We start from the raw sequence: 18,087 nt of genomic DNA, 5'->3' as shown, positions 1-18,087 counted from the left end.
TATCCAAACTTTGTTACCAGGCTGACTTAGTGTGTTAAATTGTGTCAACTCCCGAATTCAGTTAAAACAGCTACTTAGAAAATTACACATTTCAGAACTGACTCAGTCTGCTAAACTATATTTCAGTAGGGAACAGGTTCTCTGTCCAGTACAGCAGAAGTATTCCTGACAATTTATTCTCCGGATGATCTAAGATAAACCTGATTGTGCTCTCCTCTCACTTAGAAGGGAAAAGAAAGAAAGCATCCTTAAAAAGAAAAGAGAAAACGGCAGGCTGGAGTCCAATCAAACCAAGGACAATCCTCTGATTGCCTTTTCAAAAACAAGAGGGAGAAAATTGGTTTGGTTTGTTTCTGTCACGAAGGAGATCGACAATTGATACTATAAACGGTTCAAACGTGGTCAACGAGAAATGAAAGGAGTTTAAAGCGAAATAACTAAATTACTCCGTTCACAGATCGCAAGGGGGGGATGGCTCAGGGCTAATCTTTACCATCAATCCTACTCTACCTCCTTCCACCGTTTCCCAATGACAATTACAGAGATTTTCTCAACCTCCCTCGTGCTCATTGATATATATAAACTCAACAAAAAAAGAAACGTCCCTTTTTCAGGACCCTGTCTTTCAAAGATAATTTGTAAAAATCCAAATAACTTCACAGATCTTCATTGTAAAGGGTTAAACACTGTTTCCCATGCTTGTTCAATGAACCATAAACAATTAATGAACATGTACCTGTGGAACGGTCGTTAGGACACTAACAGCTTACAGACGATAGGCAATTAAGGTCACAGTTATGAAAACTTAGGACACCAAAGAGGCCTTTCTACTGACTCTGAAAAACACCAAAAGAAAGATGCCCAGGGTCCCTGCTCATCTGCGTGAACGTGCCTTCGGCATGCTGCAAGGAGGCATGAGGACTGCAGATGCGGCCAGGGCAATAAATTGCAATATCCATACTGTGAGACGCCTAAGACAGCGCTACAGGGAGACAGGATGGACAGCTGAGCATCCTCGCAGTGGCAGAACACGTGTAACAACACCTGCACAGGATCGGTACATCCGAACAGCACACCTGCGGGACAGGTACAGGATGGCAACAACAACTGCCCAAGTTACACCAGGAACGCACAATCCTTCCATCAGTGCTCAGACTGTCCGCAATAGGCTGAGAGAGGCTGGACTGAGGGCTTGTAGGCCTAATGTAAGGCAAGTCCTCACCAGACATCACCGGCAACAACGTTGCCTATGGGCACAAACCCACTGTCGCTGGACCAGACAGGGCTGGTAAAAAGTGCTCTTCATTGACGAGTTGCGGTTTTGTCTCCCCAGGGGTGATGGTCGGATTTGCATTTATTGTCGAAGGAATGAGCATTGGTCTGGGGCGGTGTGTCACAGCATCATCGGACTGAGCTTGTTGTCATTGCAGGCAATCTCAACGCTGTGCGTTACAGGGAAGACATCCTCCTCCCTCATGTGGTACCCTTACTGCAGGCTCATCCTGACATGAACCTCCAGCATGACAATGCCACCAGCCATACTGCTCGTTCTGTGCGTGATTTCCTGCAAGACAGGAATGTCAGTGTTCTGCCATGGCCAGCGAAGAGCCTGGATCTCAATTTCATTGAGCACGTCTGGGACCTGTTGGATCGGAGGGTGAGGGCTAGGGCCATTCCCCCCAGAAATGTCCAGGAACTTGCAGGTGCCTTGGGTGGAAGAGTGAGGTAACATCTCACAGCAAGAAGTGGCAAATCTGGTGCAGTCCATGAGGAGGAGATGCACTGCAGTACTTAATGCAGCTGGTGGCCACAACAGATACTGACTTTTACTTCTGATTTTGACCCCCCCTTTGTTCAGGAACACATTATTCCATTTCTGTTAGTCACATGTCTGTGGAACATGTTCAGTTTATGTCTCAGTTGTTGAATCTTGTTATGTTCATACAAATATTTACACATGTTAAGTTTGCTGAAAATAAACGCAGTTGACAGTGAGAGGACGTTTCTTTTTTTGCTGAGTTTAGGAATAAGCCTTGTGAGGGGTAACCACATAGTTGCTTTGTTTGCTGCAAATACATTGTAAATACAGTGCATTCGGAAAGTATTCAGACCCCTTGAGTTTTCCACATTTTGTTACGCTACAGCCTTATTCTAAAATTGATTAAAAATTTTTTTTTCATCAATCTACACCCAATATTCCATAATGACTGTAAAAATTGTCGTATGGAGAAGGAGAGGAGGACCAAAGTGCAGCGTGGTACGTATCCATAATACTTTTAATAAAGAATGAACACGCAAACAAAAACAACAAAACGACCAACAAACAGTTCTGAAAGGTGCAACAAACACTAAACAGAAAATAACCACCCACACCTAACAGTGGGAAAACAGGCTACCTATGGTTTTGGTTGGTATGGTTCTCAATCAGAGACAATGATTGACAGCTGCCTCTGATTGGTAACCATACCAGGCCAAACACTATAGAAATAGAAAACATAGACATACAAACATAGAATGCCCACCCACATCACACCCTGACCCAACAAAAAATAGAAACATACAAAGCAATCTACGGTCAGGGCGTGACAGTACCCCCCCCCAAAGGTGCGGACTCCGGCCGCAAAACCTGAACCTATAGGGGAGGGTCTGGGTGGGCATTACTCCGCGGTGGCGGTTCCGGTGAGGGACGTGAACCCCGCTCCACTTCTGGCTCGGCCCACTTAGGTGGCGCCTCTGGAGCGGGGACCCTTACCGCCGACCCCGGACCGGGGACCCTCACAGCGGGCCCCGGACAGGAGGGAGACTCTGGCTGCACCGGACAGGAGGGAGACTCTGGCTGTCCATATAACTGTCCATAACTGTCCATAACTGTCCATATAAGGACAGTGCATGTCAAATAACAAAATAACAGATAAAATAACAGTGCATGTCTGAGCAAAAACCAAGTTGAAGGAATTGTCCGTAGAGTTCCAAGACAGAATTGTACCGAGGCAGAAATCTGGGGAAGGATACCAAAACATTTCTGCAGCATTGAAGTGGCCTCCATTATTCATAAATGGAAGAAGTTTGGAACCACCAAGGCTCTTCCTAGAGCTGGCCGCCCTGACCGATGGTCACTCTGACAGAGCTCCTCTGTGGAAATGGGGGAACCATCCAGAAGGACAACCATCCCTGCAACACTCCACCAATCAGGCCTTTATGGTAGAGTGGCCAGACGGAAGCCACTCCTCATTAAAAGGCACATGGCAGCCCGCTTAGCATTTGCCAAAATATTCTCTGGTCTGATGAAACCAAGATTGAACTCTTTGGCCTGAATGCCAAGCGTCACATCTGGAGGAAACCTGGCACCCTCCCTACGGTGAAGCATGGTGGTGGCAGCGTCATGCTGTCAGTATATTTTTCAGCGGCTGGGACTGGGTGGCTAGCCAGGATCGAGGGAAAGATGAACAGAGTAAATTACAGAGAGATCCTTGATGAAAACCTGCTCCAGAGCACTCAGGCCAAGGTTCACCTTCCAACAGAACAGATCCTTAGTACACAGCCAAGACAACGCAGGAGTGGCTTCGGGACAAGTCTCTGAATATCCTTGAGTGGCCCAGCCAGAGCCTGTAATTGAACCCGGTCGAATATGTCTGGAGAGACCTGAAAATTACTGTGCAGTGACACTGCCCATCCAACCTGACAGAGCTTGAGAGGATCTGCAGAGAAGAATGGGAGAAACTCCCCAAATACAGGTGTGCTAAGCTTGTAGCGTCATACCCAAGCCTGTAATCGCTGCCAAAGTTTCTTCAACAAAGTACTGAGTAAAGGGTCTGAATAGTTATGTAAATGTGATTTCAGTTTTTATTTTTAATACATTTGCCAACATTTATAAAAACCTGTTTTTGCTTTGTCATTATGGGGCATTGTTGTAGATTGATGAGGGAACTAAAATGATGTAATCAATTTTAGAATAAGGTTGTAACGTAACCAAAAGTGGTAAAAGTAAACGGGTCTGAATACTTTCCGAATGCAATGTACATAGCATACGGAACAATAACAGTGACATGGGGAGAAACATTGCAGCTGTGCTCTATAGAATATACATGGGTTCATCTGTCATTTTGGAATTAGGTGCATTTCACATACATGTACATATTCATGCCCCACAAATACATACAGACAGTTTACATGACTGCAAAGTTCTGTTGGGTGCTGAACAAGCAAAGAGTTGACCCTAAAGGGTTCTGAAAGAGGCCCATGTGGTGTAAACTACCATTCAAGTATCAACAAAGAATCATTGAGGCAATAAAAAGCCAAGTTCTCTGTCTTTTCCGACCAATAGAGGGTCTGTTACATAGGAGTCACTTTGTCAAATGCTACATCACTGTAAGAGAGTGTAATCAGGATCGACAGTTGTAATGCCTTAATTTCCTTATTTAAAAAAAACCATTTCAGTCATTTAGCAGACGCTCTTATCCAGAGCGACTTACAGGAGCAATTAGGGTCAAGTACCTTGCTCAAGGACACATCAACCAGACATAGCGTATGGTTGAAGCCTCCCTCTGTACAACTGGACTTCTGAATATGACTTCTCATCTCTTATGTCCTGTCTTTTGTCTGCTCTGATTGGAGGAGACTTGACAGCTGAGTGGAACAAGAGATGAGGAAATTACATCACTTAATTGAGATACAGCCCATTCTTATCAGGGCGCCTGAAGAAGGGAGTGAGAAGATAGGAGAAAGGTGTGAGAAGACAGGAGAAGGGTGTGAGAAGACAGGAGAAGGGTGTGAGAAGGAAGTGAAAAGACAGGAGAAGGGTGTGAGAAGACTGGAGAAGAGTGTGAGAAAGAAGTGAGAAGACTGGAGAAGGGTGTGAGAAGGGAGTGAGAAGACTGGAGAAGGGTGTGAGAAGACTGGAGAGAGTGTGAGAAGGGAGTGAGAAGGGAGTAAGACGAGTGGAGAGAGTGTGAGAAGGGAGTGAGAAGAGTGGAGAAGGGTATGAGAAGGGAGTGAGAACTGGAGAAGGGTGTGAGAAGACTGGATAAGGGTGTGAGAAGAAAGTGAGAAGGGTGTGAGAAGGGATTGAGAAGACTGGAGAAGGTAGTGAGAAGACTGGATTAGGTATGAGAAGGGTGTGAGAAGGGTGTGAGTAGGGAGTGAGAAGACTGGAGAAGGGTGTGAGAAGGGTGTGAGAAGACTGGAGAAGGGTGTGAGAAGGAAGTGAGAAGGGTGTGAGAAGGGAGTGAGAAGACTGGAGAAGGGTGTGAGAAGGGTGTGAGAAGACTGGAGAAGGGTGTGAGAAGGAAGTGAGAAGGGTGTGAGAAGGGAGTGAGAAGACTGGAGAAGGTAGTGAGAAGACTGGATTAGGTATGAGAAGGGTGTGAGAAGGGAGTGAGAAGACTGGAGAAGGGTGTGAGAAGGGAGTGAGAAGACTGGAGAAGGGTGTGAGAAGGAAGTGAGAAGGGTGTGAGAAGGGAGTGAGAAGACTGGAGAAGGTAGTGAGAAGACTGGATTAGGTGTGAGAAGGGTGTGAGAAGGGTGTGAAAATGGTGTGAGAAGGGAGTGAGAAGGGAGTGAGAAGGGTGTGAGAAGGGAGTGAGAAGGGAGTGAGAAGGGTGTGAGAAGGGAGTGAGAAGGGTGTGAGAAGGGAGTGAGAAGGGAGTGAGAAGGGAGTGAGAAGGGAGTGAGAAGGGAGTGAGAGAAATTAACAGTAATGCTATGAAGATGAGGAACCGTGTGAACACCGTCAGCTCACCGCAGCGTGACAACATCAGCATTAGCGACAACAACAACATCTAGAAGAACGCTAAGTGCTAACACTAGCTAATTCAAACATTAGTAAAGCACAGAATAATGAGATGTAATTTGGGACTAGGGGTTGTAGAGCTGTTGATGTATCATGTCTAATTGGATGCCATTGCTGAGATAATGAGAAAAGTTTGATTACTTTATGCTAAACGAGTTAGCGATTTAGCAGGTGTTGTTTCTAGGTGTCATGAGTAATCCTCCTCCTCACATCTCAATCCCACCACTCAATCTAGGGAAAGACACACACTGACATGTGCAAACACACACACACACACACACACACACACACACACACACACACACACACACACACACACACACACACACACACACACACACACACACACACACACACACACACACACACACACACACACACATTTGCCAACATTTATAAAAACCTGTTTTTGCTTTGTCATTATGGGGCATTGTTGTAGATTGATGAGGGAACTAAAATGATGTAATCAATTTTAGAATAAGGTTGTAACGTAACCAAAAGTGGTAAAAGTAAACGGGTCTGAATACTTTCCGAATGCAATGTACATAGCATACGGAACAATAACAGTGACATGGGGAGAAACATTGCAGCTGTGCTCTATAGAATATACATGGGTTCATCTGTCATTTTGGAATTAGGTGCATTTCACATACATGTACATATTCATGCCCCACAAATACATACAGACAGTTTACATGACTGCAAAGTTCTGTTGGGTGCTGAACAAGCAAAGAGTTGACCCTAAAGGGTTCTGAAAGAGGCCCATGTGGTGTAAACTACCATTCAAGTATCAACAAAGAATCATTGAGGCAATAAAAAGCCAAGTTCTCTGTCTTTTCCGACCAATAGAGGGTCTGTTACATAGGAGTCACTTTGTCAAATGCTACATCACTGTAAGAGAGTGTAATCAGGATCGACAGTTGTAATGCCTTAATTTCCTTATTTAAAAAAAACCATTTCAGTCATTTAGCAGACGCTCTTATCCAGAGCGACTTACAGGAGCAATTAGGGTCAAGTACCTTGCTCAAGGACACATCAACCAGACATAGCGTATGGTTGAAGCCTCCCTCTGTACAACTGGACTTCTGAATATGACTTCTCATCTCTTATGTCCTGTCTTTTGTCTGCTCTGATTGGAGGAGACTTGACAGCTGAGTGGAACAAGAGATGAGGAAATTACATCACTTAATTGAGATACAGCCCATTCTTATCAGGGCGCCTGAAGAAGGGAGTGAGAAGATAGGAGAAAGGTGTGAGAAGACAGGAGAAGGGTGTGAGAAGACAGGAGAAGGGTGTGAGAAGGAAGTGAAAAGACAGGAGAAGGGTGTGAGAAGACTGGAGAAGAGTGTGAGAAAGAAGTGAGAAGACTGGAGAAGGGTGTGAGAAGGGAGTGAGAAGACTGGAGAAGGGTGTGAGAAGACTGGAGAGAGTGTGAGAAGGGAGTGAGAAGGGAGTAAGACGAGTGGAGAGAGTGTGAGAAGGGAGTGAGAAGAGTGGAGAAGGGTATGAGAAGGGAGTGAGAACTGGAGAAGGGTGTGAGAAGACTGGATAAGGGTGTGAGAAGAAAGTGAGAAGGGTGTGAGAAGGGATTGAGAAGACTGGAGAAGGTAGTGAGAAGACTGGATTAGGTATGAGAAGGGTGTGAGAAGGGTGTGAGTAGGGAGTGAGAAGACTGGAGAAGGGTGTGAGAAGGGTGTGAGAAGACTGGAGAAGGGTGTGAGAAGGAAGTGAGAAGGGTGTGAGAAGGGAGTGAGAAGACTGGAGAAGGGTGTGAGAAGGGTGTGAGAAGACTGGAGAAGGGTGTGAGAAGGAAGTGAGAAGGGTGTGAGAAGGGAGTGAGAAGACTGGAGAAGGTAGTGAGAAGACTGGATTAGGTATGAGAAGGGTGTGAGAAGGGAGTGAGAAGACTGGAGAAGGGTGTGAGAAGGGAGTGAGAAGACTGGAGAAGGGTGTGAGAAGGAAGTGAGAAGGGTGTGAGAAGGGAGTGAGAAGACTGGAGAAGGTAGTGAGAAGACTGGATTAGGTGTGAGAAGGGTGTGAGAAGGGTGTGAAAATGGTGTGAGAAGGGAGTGAGAAGGGAGTGAGAAGGGTGTGAGAAGGGAGTGAGAAGGGAGTGAGAAGGGTGTGAGAAGGGAGTGAGAAGGGTGTGAGAAGGGAGTGAGAAGGGAGTGAGAAGGGAGTGAGAAGGGAGTGAGAAGGGAGTGAGAGAAATTAACAGTAATGCTATGAAGATGAGGAACCGTGTGAACACCGTCAGCTCACCGCAGCGTGACAACATCAGCATTAGCGACAACAACAACATCTAGAAGAACGCTAAGTGCTAACACTAGCTAATTCAAACATTAGTAAAGCACAGAATAATGAGATGTAATTTGGGACTAGGGGTTGTAGAGCTGTTGATGTATCATGTCTAATTGGATGCCATTGCTGAGATAATGAGAAAAGTTTGATTACTTTATGCTAAACGAGTTAGCGATTTAGCAGGTGTTGTTTCTAGGTGTCATGAGTAATCCTCCTCCTCACATCTCAATCCCACCACTCGATCTAGGGAAAGACACACACTGACATGTGCAAACACACACACACACACACACACACACACACACACACACACACACACACACACACACACACACACACACACACACACACACACACACACACACACACACACACACACACACACACACACAACCTAAGGAATAAGGAACATCAGGCAGTTTTCTGTGCTAATGACTTTACAAGCTGTCATAAGAGGACTTTGTAAACAATCTATATGTGGTATATTATGGTAAGCATAATTAAAACGTGTATCTCATTATGGTAAGTGGTGAAATATGTATAGCTAGTTATAATTGTAATGGCTTAGCAGATAATAAGAAAAGAGGATGTCACGGCCGATGCTGGAAGAAGTGGACCAAGGTGCAGCCTGGTAAGCGTACATTACTTTACTTTGGAATGACGCCAACAAAAACAATAAACAATACAAAACCGACCGTGAAGCTTAAGGGCTATAGTGCCACAAACAAAGACAACTACCCACAACACAAGGAGGGAAAAAGGGCTACCTAAGTATGGTTCCCAATCAGAGACAACAATAGACAGCTGTCCCTGATTGAGAACCATACCCGGCCAAAACATAGAAACACAAAATCATAGAAAACAAAACATAGAATGCCCACCCCAAATCACACCCTGACCAAACCAAATAGAGACATAAAAAGGCTCTCTAAGGTCAGGGCGTGACAGATGATCAGTCTTTACCTGGCTAAAAGCGAAAGAATATCATATCTACTGTTTACATGAAACTCATTCTACACCTTTAGACGAAGTTGTATGGAAAAAGGACTGGAATGGGGGTGGCTAAATATATTTATTTACGAACTGCTTCATGGCCTTATGGATGGGGTCCAAACGTTGGCTGAACGCCATGACCGGCCAATGAACAGTTTCCTGGAGCAATTCCGCGGGCTGTCTGGGAGGCAGCCTACCACTGTGGTAACCCCACAGCCCCACAGTAACCGAGCTGGAGTGGCCGTCTCATCGGCCTCTCCAACTTCTCGAGAGCCCCGTTTAACCCCCCCCCCCCCCGGAACGCTTCAATGGAGAGGCGAGCAGCGGTCGGGCGTTTCTAGCTCAGTGTTCCCTCATTATCGAGCTTCAGCCCTCCTCCTTCCCATCGGATCGCTCCAAGATAGCCTACCTCATCACGCTGATATCCAGGAGGGCTCTTACCTGGGCTACTGCTGTATGGGAACAACAGCCCACCATATGCGTTAGTCTAGAGGGGTTTGTGGGAGAGGTGAAGAAGGTTCTTTACATCCCGTTCTCCAGGAGAGAAGCTGCCCAGGAGCTAATCCAGCTTCGGCAGGACTCCTGCAGTGCGGCTAACCTTGCGGTGGATTTCTGCATGTTGGCAGCGGAGAGTGCTTGGAACCAGGAAGCACTATTGAATATGTTCCTTCACGACGTCCCATGGGAGATCAAGGACGAGCTTGCTGCTGGGCTATCGCCAGCGGAACGGCAATACAGGATCAACACGAAGAGTTGTCTGTATTGCGGGTCTCTTGGTCACTTGCCATTCTGCTGTGGAGAAGCCAGTGTAAATCTCTCCGGGTTCTCATTGACTCTGGGGCCAGTGAGAGATTTTTGGACGCTACCCTGGCTTCCGAGCTGAACATCCCCACTCAGCCCCTCTCCACTCCCATGGATGTTAGAGCACTGGGCGGGCGCTCTATAGGCCGGGTCATTCATATTACCACTTCCATCAACCTACTTGTGTCAGGGAATCACAGCGAGACTATTCAATTCCTGCTCATCAAGTCTCCTCAGATTGGTATTGGGATTCTCCTGGCTCCAGGGACACAATCCCCTCAAAAACTGGTCTACTGGTGCCATCATGGCCTGGAGTCTGTTCTGCCACGCCCAGTGTCTGAAGTCAGCGCAACCTGCCCCGGGACGTCTTCCTGGGGACTCGGAAGGTGCCCCAGACTTCTCCACCATTCCCGCGGAGTACTAGGACCTTCGGGATGTGTTCAACAAGGCCCGAGCCACTTCGCTTCCGCCGCACCGACCATATGACTGCGGGATTGACCTTCTCCCTAGCACACCACTCCGCCCCGGGGACGGCTGTCCTCGCTGTCGGGACCGGGGACTAAGGCTATGGACACCTACATTGGGGACTCCCTAGCTGCAGGATTTATGCATCCTTCGTCCTCTCCCGCCGGCGCAGGGTTCCTCTTTGTGGAGATGAAGGATAAGACCCTGCACCGGTGCATCGACTACCGGGGACTCAATGACATAACGGTGAAGAACCGCTACCCGCTACCACTCATCTCCTCGGCCTTCGAGACGCTCCAAGGGGCCACCGTGTTTTCCAAGCTGGATCTATGGAACGCCTACCACCTGGTGTGGATACGGGAGGGGGATGAGTGGAAGACCGCCTTCAACACGGCCAGCGGCCACTACGAGTATTTGGTCATGCCATTTAGCCTCACCAACGCCCCTGCTGTGTTCCAGACTCTGCAGATTTTGCTGCGAAGAGACAGAATCCTTAGATCACTTGTTTTAGTACTGCCCATACTGTATGTAGCTTGTTTTTAATCGCAGGTTCAGAAATGGCTGAAAAATGTCAACATTCCCTTGGAACTGATTTGGAGGTGATTTGAAAAGTCGTCAATCGATCAATAATATAACAATACTCTTAGGTGTTTAATTAATTTACTGTTACAGGTTTTGTTTTTCCATAAATGTTTTGAGGTTGGACTTTAGCATGTATAACTCATTAGCACGTAGGGCGCACCAATTGGTGTCACCTTGTTAGTCAGTATGTGTTACACCTGTGCTGGTTGCCATTTCGTTAGTGGGAAGGTGTTTCACTTGCGCTGGCCCAGGTGCTATTTAAGAGTGGCTGACCCAGTGCTCCAGTTGTCTCTAAAGATGCGGAGGGTGAACACCTTTAGTTGGCTCGCCCTATTTTGAGTTCTAGACAAACAATCCTTTACCACTCTTAAATGGGCCAGCACAGGAGAAAAACATTCCTACAAATGAGATGGCAACCAGGACAGGTGTAGCACATATTAACTAACGAGGTGACTCCAATCGGTGCGCCCTACATGCTATACATGCTGGTCCAACCTCAAAACAAAAATGTAAAAACCAAAACCTGTAACACCTTCCCCCTTAAGACAACAAATATATCCTATATTTTTGGACAAGTTTGCTCACCATCAACAGAAAACAACTTTTATTTATACAACATAATCAAGTTAAAGGTATTACTAAATATAATGTGTCGCATACAATATTAATGTTGTAAATTACTTTTGTAGCTGGAAACAGTGAAGAGGCGACTCCGGGATGCTGGCCTTCTAGGCAGAGTTACAAAGAAAAAGTCATATCTCAGACTAGCCAATAAAAATAAAAGATTCAAATGGGCGAAAGAACACAGACACTGGACAGAAATAAAGTATTTTCTAAACAAAAGTTTAAAAAAAACGTGTGCTGTGGTACAGCTCATTTCCTGCAACGCTACACATTGTGTCATTACTTATAACATGTTAATATCTGAGTGAAAGTGACTAACAAAATAAAGTCCCTTCATAAAACAGTAGATCATACAACATCGTACAATGTGAGTGTGTGTGTGAGTGAGTGTGGTTCAGATAAAGGTATCCTGGGGACCTAATCAAGCTTTAATTCCAATCACTTGCATGGCTAGCCACATCGACGTGCCCCCTCTTCAAGGGAACTAGCCACCTCACACGTATTCGCACGCACGCACGCACGCACGCACGCACGCACACACACACACACACGCACACACGCACACACACCCTTATCCACTCTTGACAAGATCAATTAAAAATCCTGGAGCAGCTTTTTTCATTTCTACTCTCTGTCTCTCTTTCTCCGTTCGTCCCCTCATCAGTTCTACTCTGTCTCTCTCTCTCTCTGTCCATCCGTCCTCTCATCAGTTCTACTCTGTCTCTCTCTCTCTCTTTCACCGTCCTTCCACTCATCAGTTCTACTCTGTCTCTCTCTTTCTCTCTCTGTCCATCCGTCCCCTCATCAATTCTACTCTCTGTCTCTTTCTCTCTATTTCTCCATCCTTCCCCTCATCAGTTCTACTCTGTCTCTCTCTTTCTCTCTCTGTCCATCCGTCCCCTCATCAATTCTACTCTGTCTCTCTCTCTCTATTTCTCCACCCGTCCCCTCATCAGTTCTACTCTGTCTCTCTCTTTCTCTCTCTGTCCATCTGTCCCCTCATCAATTCTACTCTCTCTCTTTCTCTCTATTTCTCCACCCGTCCCCTCATCAGTTCTACTCTGTCTCTCTCTTTCTCTCTCTGTCCATCTGTCCCCTCATCAATTCTACTCTCTCTCTTTCTCTCTATTTCTCCATCCGTCCCCTCATCAGTTCTACTCTGTCTCTCTCTTTCTCTCTCTGTCCATATGTCCCCTCATCAGTTCTACTCTGTCTCTCTCTTTCTCTCTCTTTGTCCATCCGTCCCCTCATCAGTTCTACTCTCTCTCTCTGTCTCTCTATTTCTCCAGCCGTCCCCTCATCAGTTTTACTCTGTCTCTCTATTTCTCCATCCGTCCCCTCATCAGTTCTACTCTGTCTCTCTATTTCTCCATCCGTCCCCTCATCAGTTCTACTCTGTCTCTCTCTGTCTCTCTCTTTCTCCATCCTTCCCCTCATATGTTCTCCTCTGTGTTCTTTGTCCTCTGTTTAAGGATGAAGAGCCGATCAATACCATGAAATGTTCTCTGTGTAATAGGTTGTGAAGACGTGGCAGACACCCCCTATAACAAACACTAATAGACAGACAGACACACAAATGTGTAGACTCACCCACAGGCATATACACTATACTGTATACCCAAAAACACACATATAGTTCATTTTTTATGACAATTTTTATTAATTAAAATATATTTATATTTTAAATATATTTTCCTTCTTTATTATTTTTCCTCTAACCCTACCACCCCTCCCCTAATTGGAGTAAACTAATGGATAACTAAAAGACAACAATCCAGCTTATACATACTACATACATTTCACGGATAGTATATTTTACATTAGTTATCTTTTGTTTGTTTTTTGTCCAAGCCATCAGCTCCCCTCTCTTTGGGTTTGGGAAGTACTGGAATGAAGGGGTTCTTCTTGTGCTGTTTGCAGTGTGGGAGGTTGTTCAGGAATCTCACGGTTTTAGTCCCAATGAACTCGTGTTTGCACATCATGTCAGAGGTCCTTTGAGTTTGCTGAGAGGTTGTTGCAGGGCGACACCTTAAAAACAAAAACAAATATGTTGGGGCACATTAGTGCTTTCGATACAAATTGCCCCTCCCCTGTGAGTTTGCCAGGCAGAATCTGGACAGGGTGCAGATGAAAATGAAAGTTTGGTACAATCGGAAGGCCCGAACATTCAATGTGGGTGACCAAGTCCTGGTTTTGTTGCCCATTCTGGGGTCACCGTTGCAAGCTCGCTTTTCATGCCCTTACCCTAAAGTAAAAGAAAAAAGATTAAACTGGATTACATTATCACCACTCTGGAGTGAAGGGAAAAAAACTGTCTGTTTTATGTCAACATGCTGAAACCATACTTCACCTGTTACGATTGGGCAAGGAAGTTGGTGGGAACTGGTAGTGATGTGCTGCCTGTGGCCACTGCTGTCACTGCTGTTGACTATAGTCTTCCTCAAGAGTACGATGAAATCCCTATACACCCTCTGCCGGTTGTATGGTTGAGTAACTCAGAGATTCTAGAAAACCATGTCTTTTTGGCACACTTGTCTCCGGAGGAAAGAGTGCGTTGCCCTGCTTTCGAATATCAGGGTTTATTCTCAGATGTGCCAACTCAGACAAATGTACTAGAGCATGATGTTGACATTGGGGACTGTGCCCCATTGGAACAAATTCCACTGATGAATTTGAGGAGGGTCGTGACGGATATTGCAGGAGTTTCCCCTTCAGATCAGACATGTCCATGGTAGGGACAACTTGGCTGCTGATATTCTTTCAAGGTTGGGCAGTCAATACGTTTTGTGTTTAGCCAGTGTGTTGCTCTGGCTCAGGATTTATTTTGACTGCACGTTTTGACGTTTTGCAGATGAGTATTGTTTTGGTTGGGGTCATTCCAAGGGGACGAGAGATATAGAAGCGTACGTTACTTTTTCAAAAACTTCTGAGTTTTAGGCAACTATGTCCCCCAAAAATGTATAATAATAATAATAATAATCACCCCAAAAATTGTTGACAGCCAATGTCTACACTGTATTTCTGATACATTTTATGTTATTTTAATGGACAACAAAATGTGCTTTTCTTCAAAAACAAGGACATTTCTTAAAAGACCCCAAACTTTTGAACGGTAGTGTAGTTTCTAATACAAACATGCCATGTTCAACAGGTAACCCCGTTGTGGCACCGTAAGAGGCATGGACATACTGTAGGTGTGGCTGAAGGACTCCCAGTGCATCACCATAGACAGATTACTAATCAGCACAACTGCAAGGCATTCCCTAATCAACTGACTGACACAAGAGTGCAGACTGGACCTCACTCAGGGGGATCAGTTAGGAAGACAGCCACAGCAGGCCTACTCTCCCACTTACACTGTGTGTCACTTTCCTTCCACACACTCCTCAGGAGAGTTAGGGACTCTGCCAGTAAGACCACACCGCTGCAAGAGACTACAGCTGGCCGCCGCTATCTTTAACCGCCCTCTTGCCTGAAAGGAACTCGCACACCAGACACACCAAAAGCTAAAGTAAAGCATCTGAATCTTCAACTCTGTTGTGTGTTAACTCATTTCTGCTTGTGTAGTCGGGCACACTCCAGTCTTCCTGACAGCCCTTCTAGAAAATACCATGGGGTTGGCTTGAATTGGAAAATAAAAAAGATAAAAGATCGCCTAGAACTGAACCATTAGGCCTATGCCTTGAATTATGCTCAGTTGGTAACCCCCTATTTAAAAATACCATAGAGCTAGCTTCAATTGGTATAGATACAAGATTGGCTTGAACTGTACCATCGAGCAACGATGTGGGTTAAAACAAGTCAATGATGGTCACTTGTTGCGGTCCTGCAGTATAATGATAATGCTGATAATTTATGGTTGGGATTACCTGAGCGGGACTTGGGGTGTTGATAAGTCAATGTCTCAGCGCAGCCTTGAAATGAGAGGACAGGGTCCAGGCTCCATGATGATTTGGATGGACCCCGTCCTCTCTGGACCCCGTCCTCTCTGGACCCGGACCCCGTCCTCTCTGGACCCCGTCCTCTCTGGACCCGGTCCTCTCTGGACCCCGTCCTCTCTGGACCCCGTCCTCTCTGGACCCGGACCCCGTCCTCTCTGGACCCCGTCCTCTCTGGACCCCGTCCTCTCTGGACCCCGTCCTCTCTGGACCCGGTCCTCTCTGGACCCGGTCCTCTCTGGACCCGGTCCTCTCTGGACCCGGTCCTCTCTGGACCCCGTCCTCTCTGGACCCGGACCCCGTCCTCTCTGGACCCCGTCCTCTCTGGACCCCGTCCTCTCTGGACCCCGTCCTCTCTGGACCCCGTCCTCTCTGGACCCCGTCCTCTCTGGACCCGGACCCCGTCCTCTCTGGACCCCGTCCTCTCTGGACCCGGTCCTCTCTGGACCCCGTCCTCTCTGGACCCCGTCCTCTCTGGACCCCGTCCTCTCTGGACCCCGTCCTCTCTGGACCCGGACCCCGTCCTCTCTGGACCCCGTCCTCTCTGGACCCCGTCCTCTCTGGACCCCGTCCTCTCTGGACCCGGTCCTCTCTGGACCCCGTCCTCTCTGGACCCGGTCCTCTCTGGACCCCGTCCTCTCTGGACCCGGTCCTCTCTGGACCCCGTCCTCTCTGGACCCCGTCCTCTCTGGACCCCGTCCTCTCTGGACCCGGTCCTCTCTGGACCCCGTCCTCTCTGGACCCGGACCCCGTCCTCTCTGGACCCCGTCCTCTCTGGACCCCGTCCTCTCTGGACCCCGTCCTCTCTGGACCCGGTCCTCTCTGGACCCCGTCCTCTCTGGACCCGGACCCCGTCCTCTCTGGACCCCGTCCTCTCTGGACCCCGTCCTCTCTGGACCCCGTCCTCTCTGGACCCGGACCCCGTCCTCTCTGGACCCCGTCCTCTCTGGACCCGGTCCTCTCTGGACCCCGTCCTCTCTGGACCCCGTCCTCTCTGGACCCCGTCCTCTCTGGACCCGGACCCCGTCCTCTCTGGACCCCGTCCTCTCTGGACCCCGTCCTCTCTGGACCCCGTCCTCTCTGGACCCGGACCCCGTCCTCTCTGGACCCCGTCCTCTCTGGACCCCGTCCTCTCTGGACCCGGTCCTCTCTGGACCCCGTCCTCTCTGGACCCGGTCCTCTCTGGACCCCGTCCTCTCTGGACCCGGTCCTCTCTGGACCCCGTCCTCTCTGGACCCCGTCCTCTCTGGACCCCGTCCTCTCTGGACCCGGACCCCGTCCTCTCTGGACCCGGACCCCGTCCTCTCTGGACCCCGTCCTCTCTGGACCCCGTCCTCTCTGGACCCCGTCCTCTCTGTAGAACATCTTCTGTTTCCAAATGGTGTCAAAGATATTTACTAAGTAACTCCAACAGAGCTACAGTAGACTCGTAGCTAGTCGTGTAGTGGTAGCAACCTACTGAATTTTTCGCTGCCATAACTGTGATGGCACTGGGCCTGAAATAAAATTCCGTTTCTGCCGTTCAGAGCTAGCCATCCTAATGTCATTAGATCACACGTGCATTACGACAGCGACAGCCCTCGTGTTCTGGTGTAAAACGGTAGGAAGCAGCCTAGTAATGTCCTGTACCTGAGTCCCAGGATAGCACAAGGTTTTTACTCTTTGAACCAAGAGGTTTCTCACCATAGAGCTGCCAATTTTATTATTGACCCTGCGAAGACAACCAGCTAAATTCAAGAGAATCTTAGTCTGGTCTATGGGAATGCAGGTATACATGCAAAGGCATGCTAACAAGCACACAGAAACTGTTGAAGAGTTCGATTTACAGCCCTCTCATTCTTATAAGACAAAACAACCTGAACTCAAACAAACCACACAACCAAGTTTACATCCTCAGGCCCCGCCAAATCGTTCAGACTCTACAGACGATTTTGTGAGAAGACCGATTTTTTGGTTGTCTCATGGTTTGACAAACACCGCTCTAGTGATGTCACCTTTCACTGCAGATGCGGAAGTGCGACATAGGCGGATGTGGTGGGTTGAAACGCATCCAATGCAAAACAGATATCTCTAGTTTAAACTGACAGGTTTTTTTATGGGGACTTTTTTATGCTAATTAGATTTCCGCAGGGGTGTGGACATTGGCCTTAGTGGGTTTAGGCATTAATTCTAAATGGTTAAGATTTGGGATAGGCTTAAATTGTTTTATTTTAAAACAACTTTCTATCACTGGATTCGAACATGCAACCTTTGGCACGAGAAGCAGATGCTTGCTTAGGCCCATCCCTCATCCCCCCATCCCTCCCATCCCTCATCCACATCCACAATACAACTAGCAAAACTGAAACCAAAACCTTTCATGAAGTGGCATTTTACACACATGCTGATTAGTCAGTGCTTGATGCACACATGCACGCACGCATGCACGCACACACCACACACACACAGACACACACAATGTCAGACTCCTGACAGGCAGCTCTCCTGTATTTACTCAGTCTGGTATCTCTAACTCTGCTGCTGAGTTGATTTTTAGATTTCTGTCTTGCCGTACCTCTTTCTAAACAACAAACTGATCTGATAGATAGGAGAGTG

The 18,087-nt window shown here is 47.3% G+C and overlaps 2 protein-coding genes across 2 annotated transcripts in view; one reads left to right on the top strand and one right to left on the bottom strand.

The window, feature by feature from the left end:
• The window catches only part of LOC139549669 (uncharacterized), a 62,160-nt gene extending 59,302 nt beyond the window's left edge, over positions 1-2,858 (top strand). Inside the window, exon 6 of the mRNA XM_071360335.1 lies at positions 2,725-2,858. Within this exon, the coding sequence (XP_071216436.1) occupies positions 2,725-2,858 (134 nt within the window). The remainder of the gene's footprint in view (positions 1-2,724) is intronic.
• A 12,592-nt stretch (positions 2,859-15,450) lies between these two features.
• On the bottom strand, positions 15,451-16,857 carry LOC139549668 (S-antigen protein-like). The gene has a single exon (XM_071360334.1). The coding sequence runs from the start codon at positions 16,855-16,857 to the stop codon at positions 15,451-15,453; it is 1,407 nt and encodes a 468-aa protein (XP_071216435.1).
• Between the last annotated feature and the right edge of the window lie 1,230 nt (positions 16,858-18,087).

This window comes from Salvelinus alpinus, chromosome 22 (assembly GCF_045679555.1).
Source record: "Salvelinus alpinus chromosome 22, SLU_Salpinus.1, whole genome shotgun sequence".
Lineage (NCBI taxonomy): Eukaryota > Metazoa > Chordata > Actinopteri > Salmoniformes > Salmonidae > Salvelinus > Salvelinus alpinus.
The sequence above is the reverse complement of the archived record's forward strand: the minus strand, read 5'-3'. Positions and strand labels throughout refer to the sequence as shown.

Coding starts and splice junctions, on each gene's coding strand:
- LOC139549668 (XM_071360334.1), bottom strand. CDS start 16,857: ATGTTCTACAGAGAGGACGGGGTCCAGAGAGGACGGGGTCCAGAGAGG.